This window comes from Cydia splendana, chromosome 7 (assembly GCF_910591565.1).
Source record: "Cydia splendana chromosome 7, ilCydSple1.2, whole genome shotgun sequence".
NCBI classification, from domain to species: domain Eukaryota; kingdom Metazoa; phylum Arthropoda; class Insecta; order Lepidoptera; family Tortricidae; genus Cydia; species Cydia splendana.
This window is the reverse complement of record NC_085966.1, coordinates 6,609,576-6,637,574: the sequence shown is the minus strand read 5'-3', so window position 1 is coordinate 6,637,574 and position 27,999 is coordinate 6,609,576. Positions and strand designations below refer to the sequence as shown.

Below are 27,999 nucleotides of genomic sequence, written 5' to 3'. Positions count from 1 at the left end.
TTGATAACAAAAACAAAATGTAACATAGATACATGTTCAAAATTTTATTCAGCAAACGCAAACATACAACAATACTCTTGCGATGTATTCACAATAAATAAAACATTATCCTAACACTAAATGTATATTATATATACCGAGAAACATTTTTACAGATATCCGTTTATGTATCACTAGTAGCGCGTCTGTCCGCTGTACTAATACTTAGCGTATATGTATATTTGTAGTTGTTTTCTTCATTTTACTCCACATGCCTGTAAAGAAAGATAAACGTTACAGATGCTTCAAATTTTAAAAGGAAATCACACTGTTATTACGTTACGAACAGGGATGTTGCGGATGCAGATTTTCTGAGATCGGATGCGGATATTTGAAGGCTCACATCCGCGGATGTCAAGATTAGGTTCTTAAAAAAAATCAAATATTACATTTTTATTAAAAAAACTAAACGTTTAGTATTTTAGCAAGAATATAGGTGCGTTATATTTAATAAACAGTAACTTGGCCGACTTTTCTAGATCTAAACGATTTCGTTATAGGTAATGAGAAATTACCTAGCACTTACGCCGCCGCTAAGACATTCCTGTAGCGACTTGTTCGACATCCGCATCCGAATAAGCTCCGCATCGATTTTATGCGGATGAGTATGCAGATGCGGATGTTGAAAATAATGCGGAAGTTCCGCGGTTGCGGATGCGAATATTCGCAACATCCCTGGTTACGAGTATGAGTATTTTTGACAGTCCATGGTGACATCTATGTAGCTAGCAGTGGCGGAGCGTCCATAGAACTCGATTCCCATCGGCTTGTCTGATTTTCAGGCTCTTTGGTATTTTCTTTAAACTTATGAAGAAAAGGAAGCGCAACTCAGCTACGGCTTGCCTACGAACAATCTAGACGCGCCGCCACTGGTAGCTAGCGACAGAGTGGGGAACTGTCACCATAAAGAATAATCGTTAATTTTGTACGCAGGTTTTCCCGAAGGTTTAGAATCCACTGTGATACTAACACGACGCGCATGGTGTTGGTGAAGCCGGAGCCCTGCTTCCAGCCGGTGACGACCACGATGAGGTCGCCGGTGTTGATGAAGCCCCGCGCGCGGCCGAACTTCACGCCGGTCTGCACGCGGTCGTCCACGTCCTGCAGCCAGTTGCTGGCCGTTGGAGCTGGGAATAAATAAAATGTTAGGATTTTGTCACGCCGTGTAACAAATTACGCATGATATACGTGTCCACCCTGGTACACTTGCTATTCCCACCCGGTACACTTGCTACACCTACCCTAGTACACTCGCTACATGCACCCTGGTATACTGGCTACACCCACTCGGTACACTTCCTCCACCTATCCTGGTATACTTGCTACACCCACCCTGGTATATTTTCTACACCCGCTGGTACACTTGCTTCACCCACCCTGGTCACACCCACACTCACTGTACCCACCTTTTTACACTGGCTACCCACATTCGGTACAGTTGCTACACTAATCCCGGTAGACTTGCTACAACCACACCGGTACACCGGCTACACTCACCATGGTAGACGATGGGCAGCACGCCGCGGTACAGATGCGCCTGGCGGGCGGTCTGCGGCTGGCGGGTGACGGCGATGATGGGGCAGCGCGGGCGGTACTTGCTGAGCAGGTGCGCGGAGCGGCCGCTGGTGGTGATGACCACGATGGCGGACGCGAGGCACTTGGTGGACGCCTCCACGGCCGCGATGGCCACGGAGTGCGCGGGGTCGAGGGGGGCCGACACCTAGAAAATACATTGTTCTATTAGGCGGGTTCGCCGTTCACACAGTACGAGCCACCTCACGAGAAAGGTTGCGGGCGAACAGCTCCGATCCAGCGATCCACGGGTAGACTACGCACAGTGCCGCGTCGCATGGCACTTTCAGTCAAAACTCCGAGGGTGATTGGACCAACGTACTATGAACGTCTACCTGCAAAATTGCGAACCGAACCATCTGACGAAACATTTGAACGCCAATTGGACGTAGTTTAGGGTAAAAGATCCAATCCACAAAAATCTGTTAGGAAAATTTGAACTTTCTGTCAAACGGAAGTCATTCATTTAAATGACAAATTTTAGAGGATGGATCCTTTACCCTAAACTACGTCCAATTGAGACTCTTTTTATTGGATAATCCATTATATTCTGTAAATGAATATATGGAAATGACATGTAAGACAATAAACTGAATGTAATTAATTTTTCTATTGACCTGTATTTCATTTTTATTTTTATTTGACGATCATTATGAGATATCCATGCTTACTATATTGACATTGTTTTTACATTTTATATTATTTGACATTGTTAAAAAAATTTAGTTAATTAATTGATTGCTTATAATGGTTTTTAAATTGTGTACTTATTGCTTGACATTTGTATAATTATAATCAATTGTTATTTTCCTACTTGACGATCAAAATATAAATTCGTATAGATTAGTGTAATGTTGTATTGTACCTGAGCGACGAGCTCCGAGAAGAGCTGCTTATGCCAAATAGCGGCTTCAGCCTCCTTGCTGATGTTAGCCTCGCCGGACAGCATGACGCAGTCGGCGCCGTCGAGAGTCGGCGTTGGCCACGTCACAGGTTAATAAAACTTGGGCGAAAAGGCAGACGACCAGGAGAAAGCATAATCTTTAAAAGAAAGGTAGTTGTATTGTAACTGAGCGACGAGCTCGGAGAAGAGCTGCTTATGCCAAATAGCGGCTTCGGCCTCCTTGCTGATGTTAGCCATGGTGAGCACACACTCGAGGGGATAGTCTCCCTTGGCCGTCTCGCCGGACAGCATGACGCAGTCGGCGCCGTCGAGGATCGCGTTGGCCACGTCGGAGGTTAATAAAACTTGGGCGAAAAGGCAGACGACCATGAGAAAGAGTAATCTTTAAAGATAATTGTATTGTACCTGAGCGACGAGCTCCGAGAAGAGTTGCTTATGCCAAATAGCGGCTTCGGCCTCCTTGCTGATGTTAGCCATGGTGAGCACACACTCGAGGGGATAGTCTCCCTTGGCCGTCTCGCCGGACAGCATGACGAAGTCGGCGCCGTCGAGGATGGCGTTGGCCACGTCAGAGGTTTATAAAACTTGGGCCAAAAGGCAGACTAGCTTGAGAAAGCGTAATCTTTAAAAGAAAGAGTTGTATTGTACCTGAGCGACGAGCTCGGAGAAGAGCTGCTTATGCCAAATAGCTGCTTCGGCCTCCTTGCTGATGTTAGCCATGGTGAGCACGCACTCGAGGGGATAGTCTCCCTTGGCCGTCTCGCCGGACAGCATGACGCAGTCGGCGCCGTCGAGGATGGCGTTGGCCACGTCGGAGGTCTCGGCGCGGGTGGGGCGGGGCTTCTTCACCATGGACTCGAGCATTTGTGTGGCGCAGATGACGGGCTTGCCGACCTGGGGATTAGGCAATACTATGCATAATTTGGCAATTCCAGATGATTGGATATAATATGAAAAATAAGGTAAAACTGCCAACGGTTCACTTTAGAAAGCCCCCAACTTAAATATCTCCATATTCCGAGCAAATTCCCGAACAAATGTGAAAAACAATAGTATATGGGCAGTATCAAGCAAGTCCGCTCAGAGCGTTCTTTTTGTGGCACTTAACTAAAAGGCCTTAATTGAAATGTCGTGCTTAGGTACGCGCCTAGTTTTTTGGAATGGCTATGGAAATACCTCTAAAGTGTCATTCTATGTAACTTGCTATGTAAACAAAAGTCACTTTTAAATTCATCATTCTTTGACAATTTCAATATGGCGGTTTGTTTACATAGTTAGCAAGTTCCATAGAATGACACTTTAAGCATATCTGACATCTTCAGTGGGGCAACCAAAGAAATTAGCAGTTCTTTTTTTTTCAATTCAAACTCGGAAATTGTGAGCAGAAAGAAGCGCATTTGCTTATGAAATAATTATCCTGATAGGGTTTACTGATTCATCTTATTCGATGGAAGGATGCTATGCTGAGGCGCTCTATGTACCTATATGATATACAAAATAAACCCTTGATAAATGATAATACTACTTACCCTGTTGCACCTGGAAATCATGGTCTTCTGTGCGAGGAACACCTTCTCCGGCGGGATCTCAATACCGAGGTCACCACGAGCCACCATGATACCGTCAGAAGCCTGCAACATAAATGTCTCTAATAAAGTCTACTTCGGCAATGCACTTAAAAAGTGGGGGAAGAGTTGCATGGAAAAGCCAGGAGTTAAAACAACCATATGCATTTTTTCCGGATTGCGAGATAAAGTACGGGTTACTAATTTAAATGGCAATAGTAATTTTCTGAATAATAGAAGTTCAGTAAGCAGAAGCTACAGAGAGTCAGCTGCGTAACTCCGCGACAAAATACTGCAATCAATGGCGCACCTGTCATGCCCCTGTAGCATGGTTCCATTTTTATCGCCCGTCACTATGCCTGTCACTTTTGCACTTACATACTTGTTAGAACGTGACAGGCATGGCGACAGGTGATACGGCCGCAGCAGGCGTATTATGGATGGATTTATCCACGTCATAAAATAACCGTCACTTTTTAACACCAGGCGATTGAAAGTGACGGATGCCGTTTTATCACACTGTCACGTAGACAAGAACCATCATATCCGTGCTGGACTACTGTCGTCTAGTACCTAACCAACAAGCCTTAGAGCTGATTTAGACGGCGCGCGAACTCGCATGCCATTTTAGTTACATTGCGGACTGTTGGTTACGTTACGTCCAATTCTACCGACCGATCAAAAACCGCAATATAATGAAACTCGCATACGAGTTCTCGCATCGTCTAAATCAGCCCTTATTGGGCTTACTGTGTGACTAGGTCAGAATTCCATAAGGAAGGCAGGGATGTCTACTGAAGACCTTACTTCATAGGATCATTTCTATAGTGAGCTCGTCGCCAGGCTATCACAATACGTGAGTTGACTGGATGTCTCCTGTGCAACCCTGAATAGGATATACTCACGGCGATGATCTCGTCGAGGTTGACCATGCCCTGGTGGTTCTCGATCTTGGAGATGATCTTGATGTTCTTGCCCTTCTCGCCGAGGATGCCCCGGATCTCGACCAGCGCGGCGCCGTTGCGGATGAACGACGCGAAGATCATGTCAACCTGTATGACATTGATGAAGTAGTGTTTTGAACATCACAGACAACGAATACAAAGATTATCAAAATATTTTAAATTATTTGTTTTTAGGGATTAGGTTTTCCCACCTGCATCCTCCCAAAAATAAACAAATATACTATACCGAACATTCTCCTCACGTGTGAAAGTCAACACCGACATTGGCAAATTAACCCTATGCAAAATTGCAGGAAGTAAAAGCCAGAGGACAAAAAAAGTTTAGTGTTAGGACACATAGAGACAAAAGAGAGGTTTGTAGATTAGCGGCTTAACTTAACATTTTGTAACTCACATTATGAGGTAAGTAAGGTTATTTGGGGTAACTTTTCTGAAATCTTACTTATTATGTGTCACTAAGTCTGCTATAGTTCGTTTTTTTAGCATTAGAAAGAACTTGAAAGAAAGTAAGCGATCTGGACATGTCTTTTACTTGAAAACCGCTTTTTAAAAATCAGTAACTGTTACTTATGAAAGCAGAAGAATATAAATGATCGTATTAGATTCATAATTGTTACATATTTGCCGTAACTTATTTTTAAAATGTGTTTTTTAATTAAAAAACACATCAAGATTGTTTACCTTATTTTTAAAGCTAAAAAAAACGAACTATAGTACAATGACACATATCCATATTAATTAACTGAGGACACGTATCCGAAATCGACCTTAATAGTAGCTCATTAAGGTTTAAATTTATACAATAAGTCAATGCCAATAGGTCACGATCACGCAATTCATACCTCCAATCAAGGTCAGTGCCCTTGAATTTAAATGTTAGCACTCACATGGTAGCATGCTTTCCTTATGTAAAAGATAATATATCTCAACCCGACTACGTAGTAACATATGTATTGACTCCATGTGATAATGATAATATACCTAGACTACACAATCATCATAAGATATGACACGTCGGATACGCGTGATAAGGAGATGTCTGTGGTTGTGAATAAAAATGCGGAATGCGTGTCTTTGCTGTTTATCTGATAACAGTGAGAACATTTTATGTACATATATACGGGTCTGGCCGATAATAAAATATCGGAAAATATATATGGATAAAAAAATATGTGCGATCTATGTTTTAGATTGAATTTAAGTTAAAGTGAATTTTTGTTAAGAAAATTAAATCAATAATAGAATTATAAATTTTAACTACCTAAAATGTTTAGCATAAATCGTGTGACGGCTACTAATACTACGACAGCTTAATTTTTAATATATTATAGACACCAAAATGATAGTTTTAGTACCCCAATTTGACTGTTTTTCCATTTTAGTACATAACATACATAGTACATTTTAGTACATAATTTTCGAATCGAATTGTCATTTTCCAACCTTGTTTGGTGCCACCGACCAGTGTTGGCCGAAAGTTATTGCAAATTGAAAATGTTGGCCATTAACCATTATAAATTGAACCTTAAACCGTAACGGACGATTACAGTTTACGATTCAATTTATAATGGTTAATGGCCAACATTTTCAATTTGCATTAACTTTCGGCCAACACTGCCACCGACCATAACTGTCAAGCTCATTGACGTATATCTCAGGACTGATGGCCTTATGGGCAATAAGAATGGGGCATGAATGGGGCCAGTACAGCGGTGTGACACCGCTACAACGCGATTGGTTGACGAGTTCGCATCACGCGCGCGATTGGTCGCAACTAGTTGCGTTAGACTGCACGATTGGCTCGAATTCGTGAGTGACACCGCTGAACTAATACCATTTTAGTGCCTGTAATGCCCGTCCCGAGATATACGTCAATGATCAAGCTAATTAAATATAAAGGTACTCACGCCCTGTTCTACGCCGAAGAGGAGGTCAGACTTGTCCTTTTCGGATACAGCGGGTAAGTCCACGGGGAGACCGGGCAGGTTCACTCCCTTTCTGGAGCCCAGCATACCTGAAAAAGGGGATGTATCACACTTGCATCGATATTGAGACATTTCATACTTAAAGATATCGATTTACAACGCAATCTGACGAAAAACTAATTGGATTAAAAATCGCGCCTACTTTTTCCAAGTCTGACAATAGATTTGTATTGCCGTATCTATCTGTCAGAAGTTTTTAAAGATGAATAAACTAATCACCTTGGGGGTCATCCATTAATTATATCACACAAAATTTAGATTTTTTTAGACACCTTCTCCCCCCTCCCCCTGTCAGGCGTGGCTCACTCCGCGATTTCGTCGCGTCGCAACAAGTAGCTACAAGTACATCCATCCCACACCAATTTTGGTTTTGTTTGACAGTGAATCTTCTGTACTATTATTTATTCTGTGCCCCTGTTGCTGTGATGTACCTAATATGCGGATGAACCCTTGTCTTTGTTAGAACTCTACCTCTCTTACCCTATCAGATCAGATCGGTAAAACGTTATTTGTGTTGGCTAACCTCCTAGTTAACTCACCTCCGTTCTCAATACTGCAGACTAGTCCATCGGCAGCCACGGACTGGCAGATGACGGAGATCAGGCCATCGTCGATAAAGATGCGGTTGCCGGGTTTGACCACGTTGATAATGTTCTTGTAGTCGATGCATACTGCCGTTGCCCTATCAGATCGGTAAAACGTTATTTGTGTTGGCTAACCACCTAGTTGACTCACCTCCGTTCTCAATACTGCAGACTAGTCCGTCGGCAGCCACGGACTGGCAGATGACGGAGATCAGGCCATCGTCGATAAAGATGCGGTTGCCGGGTTTGACCACGTTGATAATGTTCTTGTAGTCGATGCATACTGCCGTTGCCCTATCAGATCGGTAAAACGTTATTTGTGTTGGCTAACCTCCTAGTTAACTCACCTCCGTTCTCAATACTGCAGACTAGTCCATCGGCAGCCACGGACTGGCAGATGACGGAGATCAGACCATCGTCGATAAAGATGCGGTTGCCGGGTTTGACCACGTTGATAATGTTCTTGTAGTCGATGCATATTGCCGTTGCCCTATCAGATCGGTAAAACGTTATTGTGTTGGCTAACCACCTAGTTAACTCACCTCCGTTCTCAATACTGCAGACTAGTCCATCGGCAGCCACGGACTGGCAGATGACGGAGATCAGTGGCCTATTATATAAAGCTACAAGTTACAATTTACAAGCGGAAGTCTCGTTCTAACACATAGGGTTAGAAAGAGACTTCCGCTTGTAAATTGTAACTTGTAGCTTTATAAAATAGGTCACAGGCCGTCGTCGATAAAGATGCGGTTGCCGGGTTTGACCACGTTGATAATGTTCTTGTAGTCTATGTATACTGCCGCTGCCCTATCAGATAGGTGAAACGTTATTTGTGTTGGCTAACCTCCTAGTTAACTCACCTCCGTTCTCAATACTGCAGACTAGTCCATCTGCAGCCACGGACTGGCAGATGACGGAGATCAGGCCATCGTCGATAAAGATGCGGTTGCCGGGTTTGACCACGTTGATAATGTTCTTGTAGTCGATGAACACGGCGCTGCCGTTGCCCTTCTCGGCGAGCGCGGGGTCGATGGAGAGCTTGATGGTCTCGCCCTTCTTTAGCTCTACTTCGGCTGAGCCACCCTGTATAAAAAATATATTTTAGAAGTCTTATCTGATGTTATCACACGTTACTATCGTCAATGGTCATGACACTCATAACATACCTACTAACATACATACAACAATAAAAAACGTCGTCTTTGTAATCATGATATCATCGCTATGTAATTTGTGTGTGTGAGTGTGTGTATTTGTCGCATGTGTTATTATCGCTGTATTGTTATTCAACTTGGGATAGGCTCAAAATGAGAGCTATGAGAGTTTAATACACTATGTGTAGACTGTAGACTACATGGTTTGTATAACAGAACATTTACACCCTCCAAAAGTCCAGTTTTGATCTCAGGTCCCTTGGTGTCGAACGCGATCGCTAGCGAGAATGGGAAGCCTAGTTTCTCGCTGTAGTTTTTCTCAGCCTGTCTGCAGTTGGCGATGGTTTCGGCGTGGTACTCATGAGAGCCGTGATAATTCATACGGTCTATTGTAGTCTACATGTAAACTAGAAGTGTATCAATACTTACACCCTCCAAAAGTCCAGTTCTGATCTCAGGTCCCTTGGTGTCGAGTGCGATAGCCAGCGAGAATGGGAAGCCCAGTTTCTCGCTGTAGTTTTTCTCGGCCTGTCTGCAGTTGGCGATGGTCTCGGCATGGTACTCGTGGGAGCCGTGCGAGAAGTTCATGCGGGCGACGTTCATACCCGTTTCCATCATCTTTTCGAGCATGGAGACATCGCGAGAGGCGGGCCCTGGGGAAAGAGGGTATTTTAGATGGAGTGTAAGAAATATGATGGCCTATAGAGTAAGTATAAATAAACTTATATAGCCTTAGGCTATGTAAGTATAAATAAACGTATATAGCCTTAGGCTATGTAGGCCGTCTCCTAGTTGCTTTATAGTAGTAGCAGTAGTAGTAATCACTTTATTGTACACAACACAGATTTACATAAAATTTACAGAAATAAAGGTACAAAGGCAAACTGACCGTAGTTATGCAGAAAACGACCAACTCAGTTTTTTTATCAATGCAGAAAGCGACCAAAGCTACTGAGTTAGGGTGTAAGTCACTTTGACAAAAACAAAAAGTTGGTCGCTTTCTACAGAACTACGGTCAACTTATCCCTATAAGGGATCTCTCCCAGCTAACCTTTGAGTAGATGAGGGGAGAATTCAAATTAGGATTATAAGGGTGTTATCAACATCAGACAGTTAAATACAAATTCTTGGCACCAAAACTAGTTTACTTGAACTGATTTTTTTCTTTGGAAAAAATTAGGGGTAGGTACCTGTATTATCTATGGAGAGTCTTATCAGAACTGGGTGTACCTCATCATTTAACCGCGCTTCTGCAGTCACTATACCACAATAGCCAAGGAATGGTGAGGATCGACGGTACAATATCCAAACCATTCAGTTTTAAAAAAGGAGTTCGTCAAGGCTGTATCCTATCGCCCATCCTATTCAATATATACGGTGAGTACATAGTGAGGCGTACCTGCGATAGCTGGGGAGGAGGAATTGCCGTTGGTGGACGCAAAATTCACAATTTGCGTTATGCAGACTTGAGATGGCCACCTTATTGGATAGGATGGAACGCATAAGCGGAGAACTAGGGCTCTCTATAAATAGATCCAAGACGAAGATAATGGTCGTAAATCGCACAGGCAAGCTTGAGCTCACCGGAACACTTGACTTGGAGGTAGTTGACAACATCACATACCTGGGCTCAAGCATTAGTAATAATGGCTCTTGCGAAGCTGAGGTGCGACGTCGAATCGGGATGGCAAAAGGAGCTATGGCGCAGCTACAAAAGATATGGAAGGACAGGAGCATCACCCTGAAAACCAAGACCAACCTTGTGCGCACTTTGGTGTTCTCCATATTCTTATATGGCGCAGAGACCTGGACCTTAAAGAAAGCCGACCGTGACCGCATTGATGCTTTTGAGATGTGGTGCTGGCGCAGGATGCTGGGGATTCCCTGGACAGCACATCGCACCAACGTATCGATTCTTCAGGAGCTCAAGATCCAGACGAGGCTTTCTACCACCTGCCTACGAAGGATTCTGGAGTACTTCGGACACATAGCCAGGAAAAGCAGCGATAATCTCGAAAAATTAGTGGTCACTGGCAAAGTGGAAGGAAACAGACCTAGGGGCAGAAGCCCGATACGTTGGTCTGACCAGGTTCGCACCACCCTCGACACCACCGTACACGACGCTCTTCACGAGGCAGCAGATAGAAGTGTGTGGCGCCGAGTGGTCCACACAAAACTATTTCGACGAGATGGTCACGACCCTCAGCATTGAGGAAACCGACGCGAGGAGGGAGGACTTGTATTATCAATTATCATACATCCATCCTTATCAATAGTATATTCCTTGAACTTCTCATGGCTCTTCCAATATCTTTGACGGTAGTAGATAACAACCGAAGCCGTATCTAATAGGTACCCTTGTCCACGAATAGTCAAGCCTCAGATGTCAATAAGGACATTAAGGAAGAGATCCCTCTTAGGGATAAGTTCGCCCTTGTACTATATTTATGTTCTATCTGATGTACCTGTATTCCTCTCTTCCGTACAATAAAATGTTACTTACTTAAGGACACACTATAAAATAAGTGATAAAAACAATCAATTTCTCGGAAGAGGCTTACCAATGGTACAGATGATTCCAGACAGGCGCACATAGGAGGCCTTAGAGTCGATGTCGAGGGCGCAGATGTGCTGCAGGTGTGACCCAACGTCGGCAGCCGCTTGCTGCTGACCGGGCTTCTCTGCTGACCCCGCCTGGCAACAAAAACTTGAGGTTATAGACACTTGCTCCATCACTACAAACCGTTCTACTAAACGGGCGTGTTTGCTAGGTATGGACGCACCTAAATGTTAAATGGGCTCGTTAGTCACTATTGCCGCGTAAAAAAAAAGATGAAGTTCACAAGATCAGGTGACAAATTATACATAGCAATTATTCATACACTTTTTTCCCTTGTTATAATATATATTTATTTATACAAATGCATTCGTTAACGACCACGTTATTAAGGCTTTGCTGAACGCATAAAAAAACTCCACCTAAGATGACATTAGTTCGATATAAATAATGGATATTTTTAGTTTTTTTAATATAAAATCTGATTAGAACATATCGTTTACACTAAACCATTAGCGCGCGTACGTACATTTTGAATAATACGACTGTTTTTACTAACAGTTGAAACCACAGTGTAGTGCAACATATTCAAAGGCCACAACACTACTGGCCTGGCTAACAGTGAAATACACGTCATCTATCTATCTATACATATAATAAAGCTGAAGAGGGTCGAAAGTCTGTACATGGAAGATATTTGAAAAAAAGTTGGCTGGGAATACTTAGAATTGATAACAGAACACGTTCCAACAGTTTTTAGAATTTTTGTCTGTTTGTCTGTTTATCTGTTTATCTGTTTGTCTGTTTATTTGAACGCGCATCACGTGAAAACGGCTGAACGGATTTTGATGAAAACTTTACTAATCTGTCGAGAAAATCCCCGGCCAGGTTATAGGCTACAAAAATTCAACCCCTAAAAGGGGGGGTAGCCACAATAATCGATTGACTTAAGTTTGCCCCTGAATCGTATGGCGCTACTTAGGAAGGAGGGGCAAACTTTTTTCAAATATGTGCTAACACTATAGAGTACCCTGGTAAACTAACAGATGGCGCTGAATTTAATACGATGTGACATAAATAAGCCACCGAGGAAGGATTTTGCCAAATTAACTCTAAGTTTAGAAGACCCCTCTTCCAAAATTTCAATCAATCGTACGGATATCAACAAATTTAATTGAATAATTGTGTTGATTTAATACAACAAAATTAAACGACAGTAAATTAATCGCCCCTCATTGCACAGTGCCATCTTTTGGGCTAGCTGAGTAAACATTAAGTAACCAAGAAAACTAAAAATGGGTTTACATAGTTACGTAGTGATAAAATAAACACTATGTGTGTTTATATAATCAACACGCGTATAATTGTATAAAATTATTTATTTTCTCCGTCATGAATTATACCTAATCGTAATTATATCGCATCCATATCAAATCCATATTCATACGTATCGCCTCCTTAAGCACTTAATAATGGCCACGAAGGTGGGTACTTTGAAAAAAACACATTGACCTCTGTCATTTGCAGTGCCGGATTAACCCTTTTAAGCAAAATAAGCATTGCTTAGGGCACCATGTCTATAGTTCGTTTTTTTTTAGCATTAGAAAGAACTTGAAAGAAGGTAAGCGATCTTGACATGTCTTTTAATTGAAAAATGCTTTTTAAAAATCAGTAACTGTTACTTATGAAAGCAGAAGAATATAAACGATCGTATTAGATTCATAATTGTTACATATTTGCCGTAACTTATTTTTAAAATGTGTTTTTGAATTAAAAGACACATCAAGATTGTTTACCTTATTTCTAATGCTAAAAAACCGAATTATAGGGGGCACAAAAAATTAACGAAAAAAATTCGCGCTCGCTTCGCTCGCGTTTTCAATAACATTCTAAGATGCTTATGATAAAGGTGAACATTCGGGAGGCGCCTGCAGCAGCATTAGGTACTCTGTTGCAACGTTACTGCTGCAGCACTGTCAATTTTCGTGATAAAATGATGTGACTGATTTCCACACTAAAAGTAAAAATGTACAACTGTCTATCAAATTGCGTTTTTTTATATCGAAAAATTGTCGCGCTCGCTTCGCTCGCGTTTTCAATAACTTTCTAAGATATGATAAAGGTGACATTCGGGTGGCGATTGCAGCAGCATTAGGTACTCTGTTGCAACGTTACTGCTGCGGCACTGTCAATTTTCGTGATAAAATGATGTGACTGATTTCCATACTAAAAGTAAAACGGTACAACTGTCTATCAAAATGCGTTTTTTATATCGAAAAGTTTTCGCGCTCGCTTCGCTCGCGTTTTCAATAACTTTCTAACATATGATAAAGGTGACATTCAATTTTCGTGATATAATGATGTGACTGATTTCCATACTAAAAGTAAAAATGTACAACTGTCTATCGAATTGCGTTTTTTTTATATCGAAAATTTGTCGCGCTCGCTTCGCTCGCGTTTTCAATAACTTTCTAAGATATGATAAAGGTGACATTCGGGTGGCGACTGCAGCAGCATTAGGTACTCTGTTGCAACGTTACTGCTGCCGCACTGTCAATTTTCGTGATAAAATGATGTGACTGATTTCCATACTAAAAGTAAAAATGTACAACTGTCTATCAAATTGCGTTTTTATATCGAAAAATTTTCGCACTCGCTTCGCTCGCGTTTTCAATAACATTCTAAGATGTTTATGACAAAGGTGACATTCGGGTGGCGACTGCAGCAGCATTAGGTACTCTGTTGCAACGTTACTGCTGCGGCACTGTCAATTTTCGTGATAAAATGATGTGACTGATTTCCGTACTAAAAGTAAAATGTACAACTGTCTATCAAATTGCGTTTTTTTAATATCGATACATTTTCGCGCTCGCTTCGCTCGCGTTTTCAATTACTTTCTGAGATATGATAAAGGTGACATTCGGGTGGCGACTGCAGCAGCATTAGGTACTCTGTTGAAACGTTACTGCTGCGGCACTGTCAATTTTCGTGATAAAATGATGTGACTGATTTCCGTACTAAAAGTAAAAATGTACAACTGTCTATCAAATTGCGTTTATTTATATCGAAAATTTTTCGCGCTTGCTTCGTTCGCGTTTTCAATAACATTGTAAGATGTTTATGATAAAGGTGACATTCGGGTGGCGACAGCACCAGCATAAGGTACTCTGTCGCAACGTTACTGCTGCGGCACTGTCAATTTTCGTGATAAAATTATGTGACTGATTTCCATTCTCAGCTGAAATGCAGCAATGAACGTCACTCAATTTACCAAAAAAATTCAATGTAATCTTGATGACCCTAGGGAGAGGGGGCACCATGGTCTAGAAATACTTAGGGCATCAAAATATTATTATCTTAATCCGGCACTGGTCGTTTGCGGAGTCAAACGATTTGGGACTCGCATTTTATACGCATTTACCATGCCTTCCCGAAAAAAATCGAATCATTCGCGAAAGTTTCGCAAGGCATTGAGGTCTTCCTCAGGAGTCTGAAGAAGACCACGGTAAGTGGCGCTCTAGCCAGGCAGGCCGCTTCGCTTTCGCTCGCGCGCGTATACCTTACTGTATTGTCCGATATACACCTACTACTCTGTCGTTTAAATCCTTAGAGAATATAACCAACGGAGACGCCATGTCTATAATTTTCGGTACAAAATAGTCTGGCGTTTTTTGCGGGGGAGGGGCAAATCAAATGTGTAGCTACGTAACGTAAACATAGCCATGTCAGATAAACGTCGGTTGACCATTGGCCGCCTATTTTCGACAGAGGGGACTGTTAATGACCACTCCGTTTGGTTATATTCAAGGACCGGAAAACCCCTCTTTACGCTTAATCCTATCAATTCGGTAACCCAATCGATTCGGTTACCTTATCATTCGGTAACCCTATCATACTGTTACCTGATTGTAATGGTAACCTTATTGAAACGGTAACCCTAACCTTTAACCGAGTTAATCTCAAAACCCCATCGCGATAGGGTTTTTGTTAAGGGTTTTTAACAGGTTTTCATTCAGTTATGGTAACCTTTATTATCGGTTGCTTACTGGTTTGCTACATTAAAGTAGTTTTAGTGAGTGCCGTCAGAACTAAAAAAAATACTAAAAAAATTGTTTATTTTATTTACTTTATTTATATTTTGTTGATTTTATTGACTTTATTTATTAAATTTATTAAATTTATTTAATTTATTTAATTTATTTAATTTATTTAATTTATTTAATTTATTTAATTTTTTAATTTATTTAATTTATTTAATTTATTTAATTTATTTAATTTATTTAATTTATTTAATTTATTTAATTTATTTAATTTATTTAATTTATTTAATTTATTTAATTTATTTAATTTATTTAATTTATTTAATTTATTTAATTTATTTAATTTATTTAATTTATTTAATTTATTTAATTTATTTAATTTATTTAATTTATTTAATTTATTTAATTTATTTAATTTATTTAATTTATTTAATTTATTTAATTTATTTAATTTATTTAATTTATTTAATTTATTTAATTTATTTAATTTATTTAATTTATTTAATTTATTTAATTTATTTAATTTATTTAATTTATTTAATTTATTTAATTTATTTAATTTATTTAATTTATTTAATTTATATAATTTATTTAATTTATTTAATTTATTTAATTTATTTAATTTATTTAATTAAATAAATTAATTTATTTAATTTATTTTATTTATTTAATTTATTTAATTTATTTAATTTATTTAATTTATTTAATTTATTTAATTTATTTAATTTATTTAATTTATTTAATTTATTTAATTTATTTAATTTATTTAATTTATTTAATTTATTTAATTTATTTAATTTATTTTATTTATTTTATTTATTTTATTTATTTTATTTATTTTATTTATTTTATTTATTTTATTTATTTTATTTATTTTATTTATTTTATTTATTTAATTTATTTAAAATATTTAATTTATCTAATTTATTTAATTTATTTAATTTATTTAATTTATTTATTTGATTAAACTTATTTATTTTAATTATTTTAGTTATAATATAATAATATTTATAATAAGAACACACCACACAGGTAGGTATAAAGATAAACATAGGAAAGGCAAAAAAACTTGTTTGTGCTGGAGGCTTCATAGACCGCCCATGCCAACCTCGGTTATTCAATAATAAGTTGAATTTAAGTGTGCGTAAAGATTACAATCGTTTGAACTGGTCAAAAACCTCATAATGAGGTAACTGAATAGATTGGGTTTTTATTTCGGTTACCGGTAACAGAGGTTAACTCGATCTGATACGGTTACCGAATCAAAGTGTTACCTTATTAAGCGGTTACCGTTATGGTAGGGGTTTTTATAAACACCTCTAAAATAACCCTATGAAAAACCCCGGTTAAGGTAACCGGTTCCTGTCCCTGGTTATATTCTGTAAGTTTAAATCACGTGTAAAATTTGAATAAGGGCGAATAAAACTCTTGATTTTGGAGTGTAGTTTTATTTAGTGGTACCTAATTGTAAAATATTTTATCTGGACTTCAGTCCTCTAGCATATCCATATGTCAACTTTACTTCAAGTTCCGCCTCCAGGGGAGAGGGAGAGAAATTAGGATTAGAAATTAGCCGCTTACTGACACAGACCGAATTACACGCGGGCGGAGCCGCGGGCACAGCTAGTATCGGAATATGTTTAGACCTAGACCTATAAAACCAGGAAAACCACAACCGCAGACGGAACTGGGGTGAGCTACGAATTCTGTTTTCATATAGGTAATATAGGTATAGTATACTACGGATCATGGACTGAGTTCCGGACCAACGCATCTATTCTTGAGGAGGCATTAAAGAGAGGTTGCTTTCTACGGTCAAAACAAGGATCTTCAACTACTTTGGACACGTGTCTCGGCGAGACGGAACATCCAATAGAACGTCTAGTTGTGCAAGGAAGAGTGGGAGGTGACAGGGCTAGAGGAAGATCGCCAATGAGATGGACCGACCAAATCAAAGCCAGTGAGTCGGCCACAGTAGGCGAATGCTCACGGAAAGCAGCTCTACAGGAGGAATGGCGACGTGTCGTTAAACGAGTCGCTTAAAAGTCTACATAATGGCCACGACCACTCTGTCAAGAGTGTAACGAAGAAGAAGATAGTATACTAGCTGAATGAATAGCCGGCGCCTGTGACTTCATCAGCGTGGACTTTCAACCCCATTTTCGCCCTCCTAGGGGTTAGGGGTCAGACTTCGCTCCAGGCAACGATGCAGATGGCCGAAGATCGAGAGGCCTGGAGAGCAGTGGTAGGAAGAATAACCATAGGAGTCCCGTCCCTCAGACCTGAGGTCACGACCACGAAGAAGAAGGGGTTAAATTTAAAAAATCCTTTCTTAGTGGAGTTCTACAGTATTTGAAGATTGTATTATGTTTCAAACTACAAGGTCCTATCTTCAACCATTTAAGCTGTGTGTTGGATGTCTTTCTGTTTAAGTTGCGATAAAAAAAACGAAGATAGGAGATAAAAGACGACTAGACTAAGCGTTATGACGAATTTATGTTATTTCCTTATCACATTGATGTCTAAATTGATAAACAGTTTCCTATAGATACTCAAAGATTATTAAGCTTAGAATAAATTTAAAAGTGGAAAAATTACTGTCTTGGGTGAGACTTGAACTCACGGCCTCTGGATTGATACTCCAGCGCTCTGCCATCTGAGCCACCAAGACCTCATCCATAGCCAGCAAACCTTTCCACCATATTATAGGTCAAGGGGACCATAGCGACATCTACCGCAAGAGTGTTACACTTCTTAAACGGCTACCGGAGTTCCAAGTCATATTGGAAATTCACCAGTTACGATGTGCTACCCATACTAATTTTAATTTTTAACAAGCAGAAACGTCTGCGAACGATGCTATTAAGCTTAGAATAAATTTAAAAGTGGAAAAATTACTGTCTTGGGTGAGACTTGAACTCACGGCCTCTGGATTGATACTCCAGCGCTCTGCCATCTGAGCCACCAAGACCTCATCCATAGCCAGCAAACCTTTCCACCATATTATAGGTCAAGGGGACCATAGCGACAACTACCGCAAGAGTGTTACACTTCTTAAACGGCTACCGGAGTTCCAAGTCATATTGGAAATTCACCAGTTACGATGTGCTACCCATACTAATTTTAATTTTTAACAAGCAGAAACGTCTGCGAACGATGCTATTAAGCTTAGAATAAATTTAAAAGTGGAAAAATTACTGTCTTGGGTGAGACTTGAACTCACGGCCTCTGGATTGATACTCCAGCGCTCTGCCATCTGAGCCACCAAGACCTCATCCATAGCCAGCAAACCTTTCCACCATATTATAGGTCAAGGGGACCATAGCGACATCCAGAGGCCGTGAGTTCAAGTCTCACCCAAGACAGTAATTTTTCCACTTTTAAATTTATTCTAAGCTTAATAGCATCGTTCGCAGACGTTTCTGCTTGTTAAAAATTAAAATTAGTATGGGTAGCACATCGTAACTGGTGAATTTCCAATATGACTTGGAACTCCGGTAGCCGTTTAAGAAGTGTAACACTCTTGCGGTAGATGTCGCTATGGTCCCCTTGACCTATAATATGGTGGAAAGGTTTGCTGGCTATGGATGAGGTCTTGGTGGCTCAGATGGCAGAGCGCTGGAGTATCAATCCAGAGGCCGTGAGTTCAAGTCTCACCCAAGACAGTAATTTTTCCACTTTTAAATTTATTCTAAGCTTAATAGCATCGTTCGCAGACGTTTCTGCTTGTTAAAAATTAAAATTAGTATGGGTAGCACATCGTAACTGGTGAATTTCCAATATGACTTGGAACTCCGGTAGCCGTTTAAGAAGTGTAACACTCTTGCGGTAGATGTCGCTATGGTCCCCTTGACCTATAATATGGTGGAAAGGTTTGCTGGCTATGGATGAGGTCTTGGTGGCTCAGATGGCAGAGCGCTGGAGTATCAATCCAGAGGCCGTGAGTTCAAGTCTCACCCAAGACAGTAATTTTTCCACTTTTAAATTTATTCTAAGCTTAATAGCATCGTTCGCAGACGTTTCTGCTTGTTAAAAATTAAAATTAGTATGGGTAGCACATCGTAACTGGTGAATTTCCAATATGACTTGGAACTCCGGTAGCCGTTTAAGAAGTGTAACACTCTTGCGGTAGATGTCGCTATGGTCCCCTTGACCTATAATATGGTGGAAAGGTTTGCTGGCTATGGATGAGGTCTTGGTGGCTCAGATGGCAGAGCGCTGGAGTATCAATCCAGAGGCCGTGAGTTCAAGTCTCACCCAAGACAGTAATTTTTCCACTTTTAAATTTATTCTAAGCTTAATAGCATCGTTCGCAGACGTTTCTGCTTGTTAAAAACTCAAAGATTATCTCTGTGACTCTTTATGTAGATATTGAAGACAGAAGTAAGTATCTTGTTCAATGTATACCACACGTTACTGTTTAAAAACAATAAGTGAGTACCTAATTAGCGTTTATGTAAATTGACAAATTTGCACCACATGCAAATTTAGATTAGATACAGAGTTTAGACTTTAAGACTGATATTATTCAATTCTCGCAGATGGAGATATTTTTTAATTGAATAACAAACGTAGGATTTGCGTGCTAAAGCATCGTTTACCATGATGCACAATTGCACACATGATACAACGCACAGCGCATATCTACTGCATACTGCCTAGGTACACCTAGGTAAATCTACTAGCCAACACGCGTTTATGCAATAAATAAAAAAATTACAAGAAAAATTCTAACAGAGTAACCTGTTACAAAAGTCCAAGTGAAATTTCAATTTAACACATAATTGTCTTTTGGAAGGATGGATGACTCAGCCCGAATTTATTTGCAAATTACTCAATTTGCACATGCAAAATGCCCAATCGCCTACATATTCCTGCTATCTAGTGATGTGCATGCAATGGAATAATAGGGCTAACAGAGTTGGCATTGAGCACAATGTGCACAACTAACAATGCTAATGGAAACCAGTTAAGGCTGCTTCATTTCCTACTGAAGAATCTGAGATGACCTCTTTGATTGGTTAAGTCAGTCATCTTTTTGATAGTTTAATTAGGTTGTGGTTCCTAACGAATTAATGAACTATGTGAACAAAAGTCCGGCCCTTAATGGAGTGTTCCTCGTTTATTTAAACTTGATTGCACAAAATATGTACAAATGACGGACTTTAATGCTAAATGGCATTCTCTACCAGTCAACCATATGGCCAAACAGAGATAATAAGTACTTACAATTGGTGCAGATAAAGGAAAAAAACAGTGAATTCAAAAGAAAAGCAATCTGTCAGAAAAGACAAAAGTTCAGAAAAATATGTCTTTCTGTACAATAAAGTGTTTACTACTACTACTACTAAAATAAAAATCAGCTAAAACGCTGAAATTAATGTAATAGACGAAATAAAATTGCCTTAAAATAAGGACTCTTGACAAAGATAAAGATAGTTTATAATTCAAGTAGGCATATTACAACGCGCTTATGAACATCAAATAAAACCACACCGGCTCTAAACCTACACCTCTGCCTCGGGAAGATTTAAAGTTTGACTTCGACTTGGAAGTATCACACTACGTGAATTTATTTACATAGGTATTTAATGTACTTACAACTCTTACAAGTACCAATCCAAATATATAGTAAATATTTACCATGAAAGTATCCAAACAATAAAGAGAGAATGAGTAGACAGTAGACACTGCACTGCAAAGATTGAATAAAAAGACTGTCACATTGTCACTGCATAATATGGATAAGTTTTATAATATTAGATTAGATAAGGCATAAAACTCATACATTCTGATTTCCTTTTGGAAAATCCCTCATTATAATAAATTCAGCAACACAAAGAAACTTAAATTTTATCTTGTTACCAATAAACTCTATTTTAGTTTGACAACAACAATGAGCAGATGACATGCACAAATAAATACAAACAATAATGCAGTGATATAAGGTTCATTTTAGTTTAAATGTGTTAACATTCAGTCACAAGTCAAGTGCACTTGGCAGTTATTGTTGTCATGTTAATTACTAGCGCATATTCATTGTGGTTAAATAAAGATATATTGAAATTCTTCCTTCAAGTTTGGAGTTCTAAACATTTCAAGTCTTTGTCAACGCTATTGAATATTTTAATGGTGTTTAAGTTAGAATTTAATATATACAATAGGGATGTACTGGCTAGTCGCCGACTAGTCGGGAAAGCCGACTATCCGGCCTCATTTGTAGTCGGCGATTAGTCGGCGACTAGTCGGCAAAAATGGCCGATTAGTCGGCACTTTATAAGTGACAGAAAAACAAGGCAAAAAGAAATAAACAGCACATATTTTCATAAGCTTTTCACCTATTTTACCCAAATTCCTATTTAGCATGCTTGAAAACTTTTGTTCGACATTATTGACCGTGTGGTCGCTTTCTTATGTCCGATTGTCCGCTCGTCGTATAAGAAATAGCCTTAGGATTTTTTATTTATTTTATTAAATTTTTTAGCGTTACTATGATAAATAGCGCAACGAAAAGGGTAAAACGATTGTTTTTTTGTGCATTTGAACCAAACTTAGATCAAACTAATGATCTGGCCGACTAGCCGACTAATCGGCCATCCGAGCGCCGATTAGTCGGCTAGTCGGACAAATCAATAGTCGGTACATCACTAATATATAAATACTTAAAAATTAAGTACAGTCAAAGGTTTTAATTTATGACCCATTTTGTTGTGTCTCTAGCTCTAGCATTCATATTGATTGTCACTGTGACAAGGTACGAAATGGGTCATAAATTAATGCTTTCGACCATACTTTAACTATCACAACTTTCAGGGGACAAATCTAATTATTTCATTTCAGTTTATACTTTAATGAATTTTATGTATGGTTTATTCAAAACTTTGTTTAGATATTTATGAGCACCTAGTTTGCTCCTAAATGTCTAAGGGCAACTTTAAACTTTTTACTAGAGATGCAACGGATAGTTGTTTGGCCGGATACCGGATATTCGGCCTGACCATGGGCCGGCGGAACTATAACTACATTTCGGTTTTTCAGGTGCGCATTGTGCAGGTTTGACCTGTTTCCTAGCGGACACATTTCTAGGTTCGAAATGAGTGCGCGTGTAAGTCAGTAGAATGTTTAAATTGTTTTAAAATAATAAACAAGTATGATTATGACTGTCACTGTTTCTTAAATCCAATTTGTTTACTCCGAAATCAAGCAATGTTACTATCCGGTATCGGCCGGATAGTAAGGCACTATCCGGTATCCGGCCATTATCCGGCTGAAATAATGGCCGGAGAGGCCGGATACCGGATAGTAACCGAATATCCGGTGCATCTCTACTTTTACTTTCTGTTATTAAAAAATCTGGACTATAAAGAAGTCCTAACTCCTTATTGTAATCCAGTGTCATGTACATATGCCATTCGATAAATAAACTCCTTATACAAAGCAACACTCCTAACTGTACATTGGTGAACCTTATTACAAAAGGTCCACCTACATACAGTTAACAGTCCTCAATCACCATCGCTCAATGGTACAGTCACTTCTTACTCTTCGAAGGTCGCAAAAATATGTGACAGTCTTTATGGCTCTACAAATAAGATCCAGTGAGATATTTTGCAGCCTTCGTTGTGTATCATATTATTGCAGGTGACTGTACTACAGTTTTTTTGTAATTTATTGCAGCTGCAAAAGCTCCCATTCAATATGATGAATGAGAATACAAATGAAAAGGAAACCCTATAAGGATGAAGGCACTCCCCTAGGAATCTTACTGTGACCTTCACCAAATGTGCATAAAGCAATAATAGACCTTACGTGTTGGAACATAAAGTTCCAATTTAAGTGATACATGTGAATGTTTTTTTTTACTGATATACACAATGATTATCAAGACAGTTTTTGATACTGCTATAAAGAATATAAACTAAAAAGTGTCCTATCTATTTGTGTCCTTTGCTTATTTATAAAATCACTAAAAATGCATCACAGGTTTAGGTATTTAATATTTGTTTTTGTTACTGATTAGGTAATATAGTAATTAATAGGACTAATAGCAATATCTTCATATTACATGTACTTATTTATTTTATTACATTGAGTATCTTTCCTTGCTGTATTTATGTTGCATTTAGATAATAAAATAATTGCAATGTGGTTTGATTATATTGTGTGTAGTAAAACAGCTGATAAGCAGTGGAAACATGAAAAGCTAGGTAATATCAGTTAACATTGAAATACAACTGAGACTATTCGTTTCTAATGATGTGAAGAAGCCAAATCGTCACGTAAATGGCTGTAGGCTACGTAACTGAACTAGAAAACGGAGCAAAAACCGGCAAGCGTGAAAAATCGTCAAGGTAACGTGTATCGCATCAAACTATTCCAGTGCGTAACGAAAATAGAAAAATTTGTTCACCTCAGTTTTCCCATCGTAAATGGTCGGCCACACCATCCTTACTGTTTTGCAATGAAAATATTTGTCACAATTGTCACGGCTAGGTACGCGAGGTGATACAAGCGGCGCCTGTGATCTTGAACTGCCCTTCCGCGTGAAAAGTAGTCTGCATATACGTTTGGACTTGCGTACTGAATCCCGTGGCGCGGCGCGCGCACCACCGGCCAACAGAGTCGCGACGCGGCCGGGAATACAACAAACCGAAAATTCGAACGGTATTTTTACAACCCCTAATCTTAACTCGAAGTCACTTTATAAATTAATACAAATTCACAACTACAAACTGCAATTCTCCTAGATCATAAGTCCGACATAGATTAGTTCTAAATTTAAACATTTGAAATCTTGCCAATAGCTTCTCATCTCACTAAACTAGTTGTATTACGTTTATATTACATAAACTGAATAAACATTATTGATTACTGACATCAATGCAGTAAATAAATAAAATTCCGTTGCCGCGAAACTGTTACCTACTTGAACTTTACTGACATTTTACTTTTTTTTTTACAAAAGATTTTACTCAAGCATAGGACAGAGAAAGGCTTTGCTTATACCGGATACGGAAGTACAAGTGACATCAGCAGGCTCCTCTACTTCCGGAATCTTGTCTATCGAAATATTGTCAGGGATTATCAACCGTTTAGTGTTGTATTGTTATCGGTTAAAGTTATGCATTTTTGGCGCAGGACACAAATGTTTTTAAGTTCCAAGTGTACAAAATGTACTTTTCTCTTAAAGCAACCGCCTGTAAATTTAATTCAATGATCAGTCATATATCATATATAGTGTAAACATATTAACACGCCACAAGTGGAAGCTCCACGGGAGTCTGGGAGTATGATAATACAACTTCGGCCGTGATAACGTATACTTTTGTGTTGTCTTAGGCCCAGTTGCACAAACCACATTCAAGTAACTGATTAACGTCAAACAGCAGTGAAGTATGTAATTTCCCATACAATAAAATTTTGCGAACGCTGTAACGATGAGAGACCGTTTGGTGCAACCGACCCTGTATAGGTATAGTGTAAGGGGTTGGATAATTGGCTTGGCATAAACCTCACCGATATACATTGCCGATTAGACATTGCGGCATTTTTGCCCGATCGATTGAATTTCGAAAATCTGCTGTCGTAAAGTGGAGTTCAATAGAAAAGACAAATAATGCATTTATGACAGATTTTGTTAGTAGGTGTATTTAACGTATAATCTAAAAGCAACTTTCATTGGAATAGTAATAATTAACATATATTTTAACTAGTTCATGTAAATAAAAGGTTTAAGTACATAGACAATGATAAAATCATTGTTGTCCACAAAAAGTGCGAGATTACGAAGAAATGAAGGTAAATTGGTTCGTTTACTGCGTTTACGTAATTTTATTTAAATATTCAACTTATGTTTACCGAAACGCGATCTCAAAAAGCAGAAGAAAAGACCCGGTGAAAAACGACTACTTGGCTACTTAAAATATAATTGCCTTCGGGTGTCATCCATTAATTACGTCACATGTTTAGTGAGAGGGAGGGGGTTGAGAAAATGTGACATGTTGTGAGAAGGAAGAGGTGGGTCATAAACTTTGTAATGTCACTTATAAAATTTCTAATACCTATCGATTGTATCAAAAATATTTTTGTACCTAATTCTAATATGAATTACCGCTTTCGTTTTTTTTAATGAATTACAATATACAGGGTGGAAAAATAAGTCGGGCCCTGGAGGGAAACTACCTTAAATCCTTAAGTTGGCTCATTATATTTAAACGAGACATTCCTTTATTTATAAAAAGAAATAAAACTGCATTAAAAGATTTTTCTTTTTTTCTTCAATTTTGCTTGTCTAAAAATATTCTTGAGTACTAAATATTCGATTTTATGGATATTTTGTACGACAGACGAGTGTAAGACCTAATGTTTTTTAGAGAAATGTTATCATTAACATTAACTATATCGACTAGTAGAAAAAAATAGCGAGTGTTTATTTTTTGGAAGTTTTACTCGGTTCCATTCCCGGTCGGGACAAGCGAATTAAAAAAAAACTTTGAATGCAGTTTTGTTTCTTTTTAAAAATAAAGGAATGTCTCCTTTAAGTAAAATGAGCCAACTTAAGGATTTAAGGTAGTTTCCCTCCAGGGCCCGACATATCTTTCCACACTGTATAGTTACAATATTTACATAGGTACTTAATCAATGTTGAGAATAAAATTGCCAAATATGTGACGTCACATCAGGAGGAGGCAAGGGTTGAAAATGTGACAAAGTGCTAATTTTTTAGAGTTTGTTTGTGTCTAATATTATACTAGTAGGTTGTGCGGAAAGAGAAGAGTCGTAAAATGTATGGGGTTACACGACCCTTCTCTTTCCGAAGTCCGAACAGACTCTATACTCTATACAATAACTGTTGAATATTTAAGGACAAACGCCCAAGCTCGGTTTATATTCTAGCTTCCTGTGATTGAGTTTTAATTGAGCAAAATTTTAGAAAAGGAGGTTAAAAAGCTGTGGATTTTTAGCCTCATTTTTTTATTAAGCTAAGAAACTCGAAGCTCACGACAGCAAAAATACCTCAAAATTTGCTTAGAACATAGGTGTCAACATCCTTAGAACAACTTCTATAAAATTATGACGTATAAATAACACTTGCAATGCGTATGCTATCAAAATCTTTGCAGACTTTTCTTGGTCAACTCTACCAATTGCCACAAGATCATGTAGATAAAAAAGTCTATTTCCTAAATTATTATTAATCTCTGCGAATTAAATAGCTTTAATAGAATATAATTGAATGAGGATGGTATAGTATAATTACCATTAATACTTTTATACGAAGCAATCAGTAGGTAGTAATAGTACCTAAAGTAAAGTTATGAAATAAACTTATGAATTAAAAAAAGATTTTAGTTAAATAAAGAACGATGCACTAACAAGGATGATCTACATATAAAAATTTAGTTTTGTAATCGCGCATTAATTTAACAGCCGCCGCCGGTGAGCTCATGTCTCACGCCTATGTCGGCTGATTTCAAGGACGCAAACAAGCAAAATTACATTTTGTAGGTTATAAATGTTATAATACTAGAACTTCGACCTGTTTGAATATTATCGCTATAAACAATCAGCATAACTAGAACAAATATAACAATATTGTTAAATATCACTATTTATTAAAGTATTATTAAAATATTGAGCATATAAAACGCTACCTCGAAACTGTGTTAAGCGTAAAATGGATTAAATGGACCACCAAAAGTCACAAATTCCTATTATGATTGAACCGGGAATCAACCTCAATTAACTCTTGACCAAATAACAGTCTCATTCATTAGCACGATACGACATATTTTGTTTTAGTCTTTTTTCCATTCTCGGCTCCTGTCAGTCCGTCTTAGTTTAAGGCAAATAGAATTCGAAAATTCATGTTAAAGTACGAAGGTAAGTATAGTAAATTAGTAAACATGGATATAATTTATTAAACTTACCGAAGCCATATTAAATTATGTATATATCAAATTAAACAAAACTTCTGAAATAAAACAACGTTAACGTGCCCAGCCGCTAACGTAGGTACTTTGACAGCTAAAAAGTTAAAAAGGACTTTAGAGGTCAAGCAATGTCACAGGTAAATTATCCGGATTCAGTTTTTACGCTTGCCACATTGTTGCCTACGTGCGAAATATTTAAACTATATTTCAAATTATATATCATTTTGTTTCATGTTCGCTTTGTTGCTAAACATTATCTTAACAGATTAAATGTCGAAAAGGTTTCCGTTCTCTGTATTAATGCTTAAACCATAAAGGTCAAATTTTCTTCGAAATACTTTTTTTTACAAATAAAATATTGGTAGTCAGGTGAATTACTTTTTACATCTATTCATATATTTTTTTTACAATGCCTCATTCGCTATGACGACTTGTTATTGGCTTTTCAACCGACGAAAAAAACGGAGGAGGTTCTCAAGTCGGCCCGTATATATTTTTTATTATTATTTTCATTTAAATTATAGGTAATAATAAAAAATGAGTTTTAATTAAAAACTTACCCCGAAATTCCTCCTAGTTTCTACAGCTTTCATGATTCACACTAATTTGAAGGAATGCGACCGACAACCAAGCCCGGATGACTTAAAAGGCCGTCTGTGAGTCGTCCTATTCGACCGTGGTTTATCATCGACTGATAAAAC

General features: G+C 38.4%; 1 protein-coding gene, 1 long non-coding RNA gene and 6 other non-coding genes across 10 annotated transcripts; 4 read left to right on the top strand and 4 right to left on the bottom strand.

Annotated features, from left to right (window-relative positions):
• Positions 1–20: 20 nt before the first annotated feature.
• LOC134792089 (pyruvate kinase-like) lies at positions 21–27,999 on the bottom strand. Of its 3 annotated transcripts, none has more exons than XM_063763262.1 (11): positions 27,859–27,999; positions 11,330–11,462; positions 9,198–9,421; positions 8,475–8,697; positions 6,953–7,059; positions 4,986–5,132; positions 4,045–4,146; positions 3,164–3,409; positions 1,537–1,759; positions 1,010–1,166; positions 21–254 (listed from the first exon to the last, which is right to left on the bottom strand). In XM_063763262.1, the coding sequence occupies exons 1-11, from the start codon at positions 27,889–27,891 to the stop codon at positions 242–244; spliced, it is 1,608 nt and encodes a 535-aa protein (XP_063619332.1). In that variant the 5' UTR covers positions 27,892–27,999; the 3' UTR covers positions 21–241. The 3 variants fall into 3 exon arrangements, with proteins under 3 accessions (XP_063619332.1, XP_063619333.1, XP_063619334.1); XM_063763263.1 differs by lacking the exon at positions 27,859–27,999 and adding an exon at positions 27,296–27,447; XM_063763264.1 differs by lacking the exon at positions 27,859–27,999 and adding an exon at positions 23,776–24,055.
• Trnad-auc (transfer RNA aspartic acid (anticodon AUC)) lies at positions 17,964–18,036 on the bottom strand. Its single transcript has one exon. It is a non-coding gene; the product is annotated as a tRNA-Asp (tRNA).
• Trnad-auc (transfer RNA aspartic acid (anticodon AUC)) lies at positions 18,264–18,336 on the bottom strand. Its single transcript has one exon. It is a non-coding gene; the product is annotated as a tRNA-Asp (tRNA).
• LOC134792471 (uncharacterized) lies at positions 18,421–19,410 on the top strand. Its single transcript, XR_010144429.1, has 2 exons — positions 18,421–18,564; positions 18,703–19,410. It is a non-coding gene; the product is annotated as an uncharacterized LOC134792471 (long non-coding RNA).
• Trnad-auc (transfer RNA aspartic acid (anticodon AUC)) lies at positions 18,564–18,636 on the bottom strand. The gene has a single exon. It is a non-coding gene; the product is annotated as a tRNA-Asp (tRNA).
• Positions 18,958–19,030, top strand: Trnad-auc (transfer RNA aspartic acid (anticodon AUC)). The gene has a single exon. It is a non-coding gene; the product is annotated as a tRNA-Asp (tRNA).
• Positions 19,258–19,330, top strand: Trnad-auc (transfer RNA aspartic acid (anticodon AUC)). The gene has a single exon. It is a non-coding gene; the product is annotated as a tRNA-Asp (tRNA).
• On the top strand, positions 19,558–19,630 carry Trnad-auc (transfer RNA aspartic acid (anticodon AUC)). Its single transcript has one exon. It is a non-coding gene; the product is annotated as a tRNA-Asp (tRNA).

Excerpts from the sequence above, each read along its gene's own strand:
- LOC134792089 (XM_063763264.1), bottom strand. The coding sequence starts at position 23,811 with ATGGTGTGGCCGACCATTTACGATGGGAAAACTGAG. Across the intron at positions 1,760-3,163 it reads TCTCCGAGCTCGTCGCTCAG|GTGTCGGCCCCCCTCGACCC; the intron begins GTACAATACAAC and ends TGTATTTTCTAG. Across the intron at positions 1,167-1,536 it reads GCTGCCCATCGTCTACCATG|CTCCAACGGCCAGCAACTGG; the intron begins GTGAGTGTAGCC and ends ATTTATTCCCAG.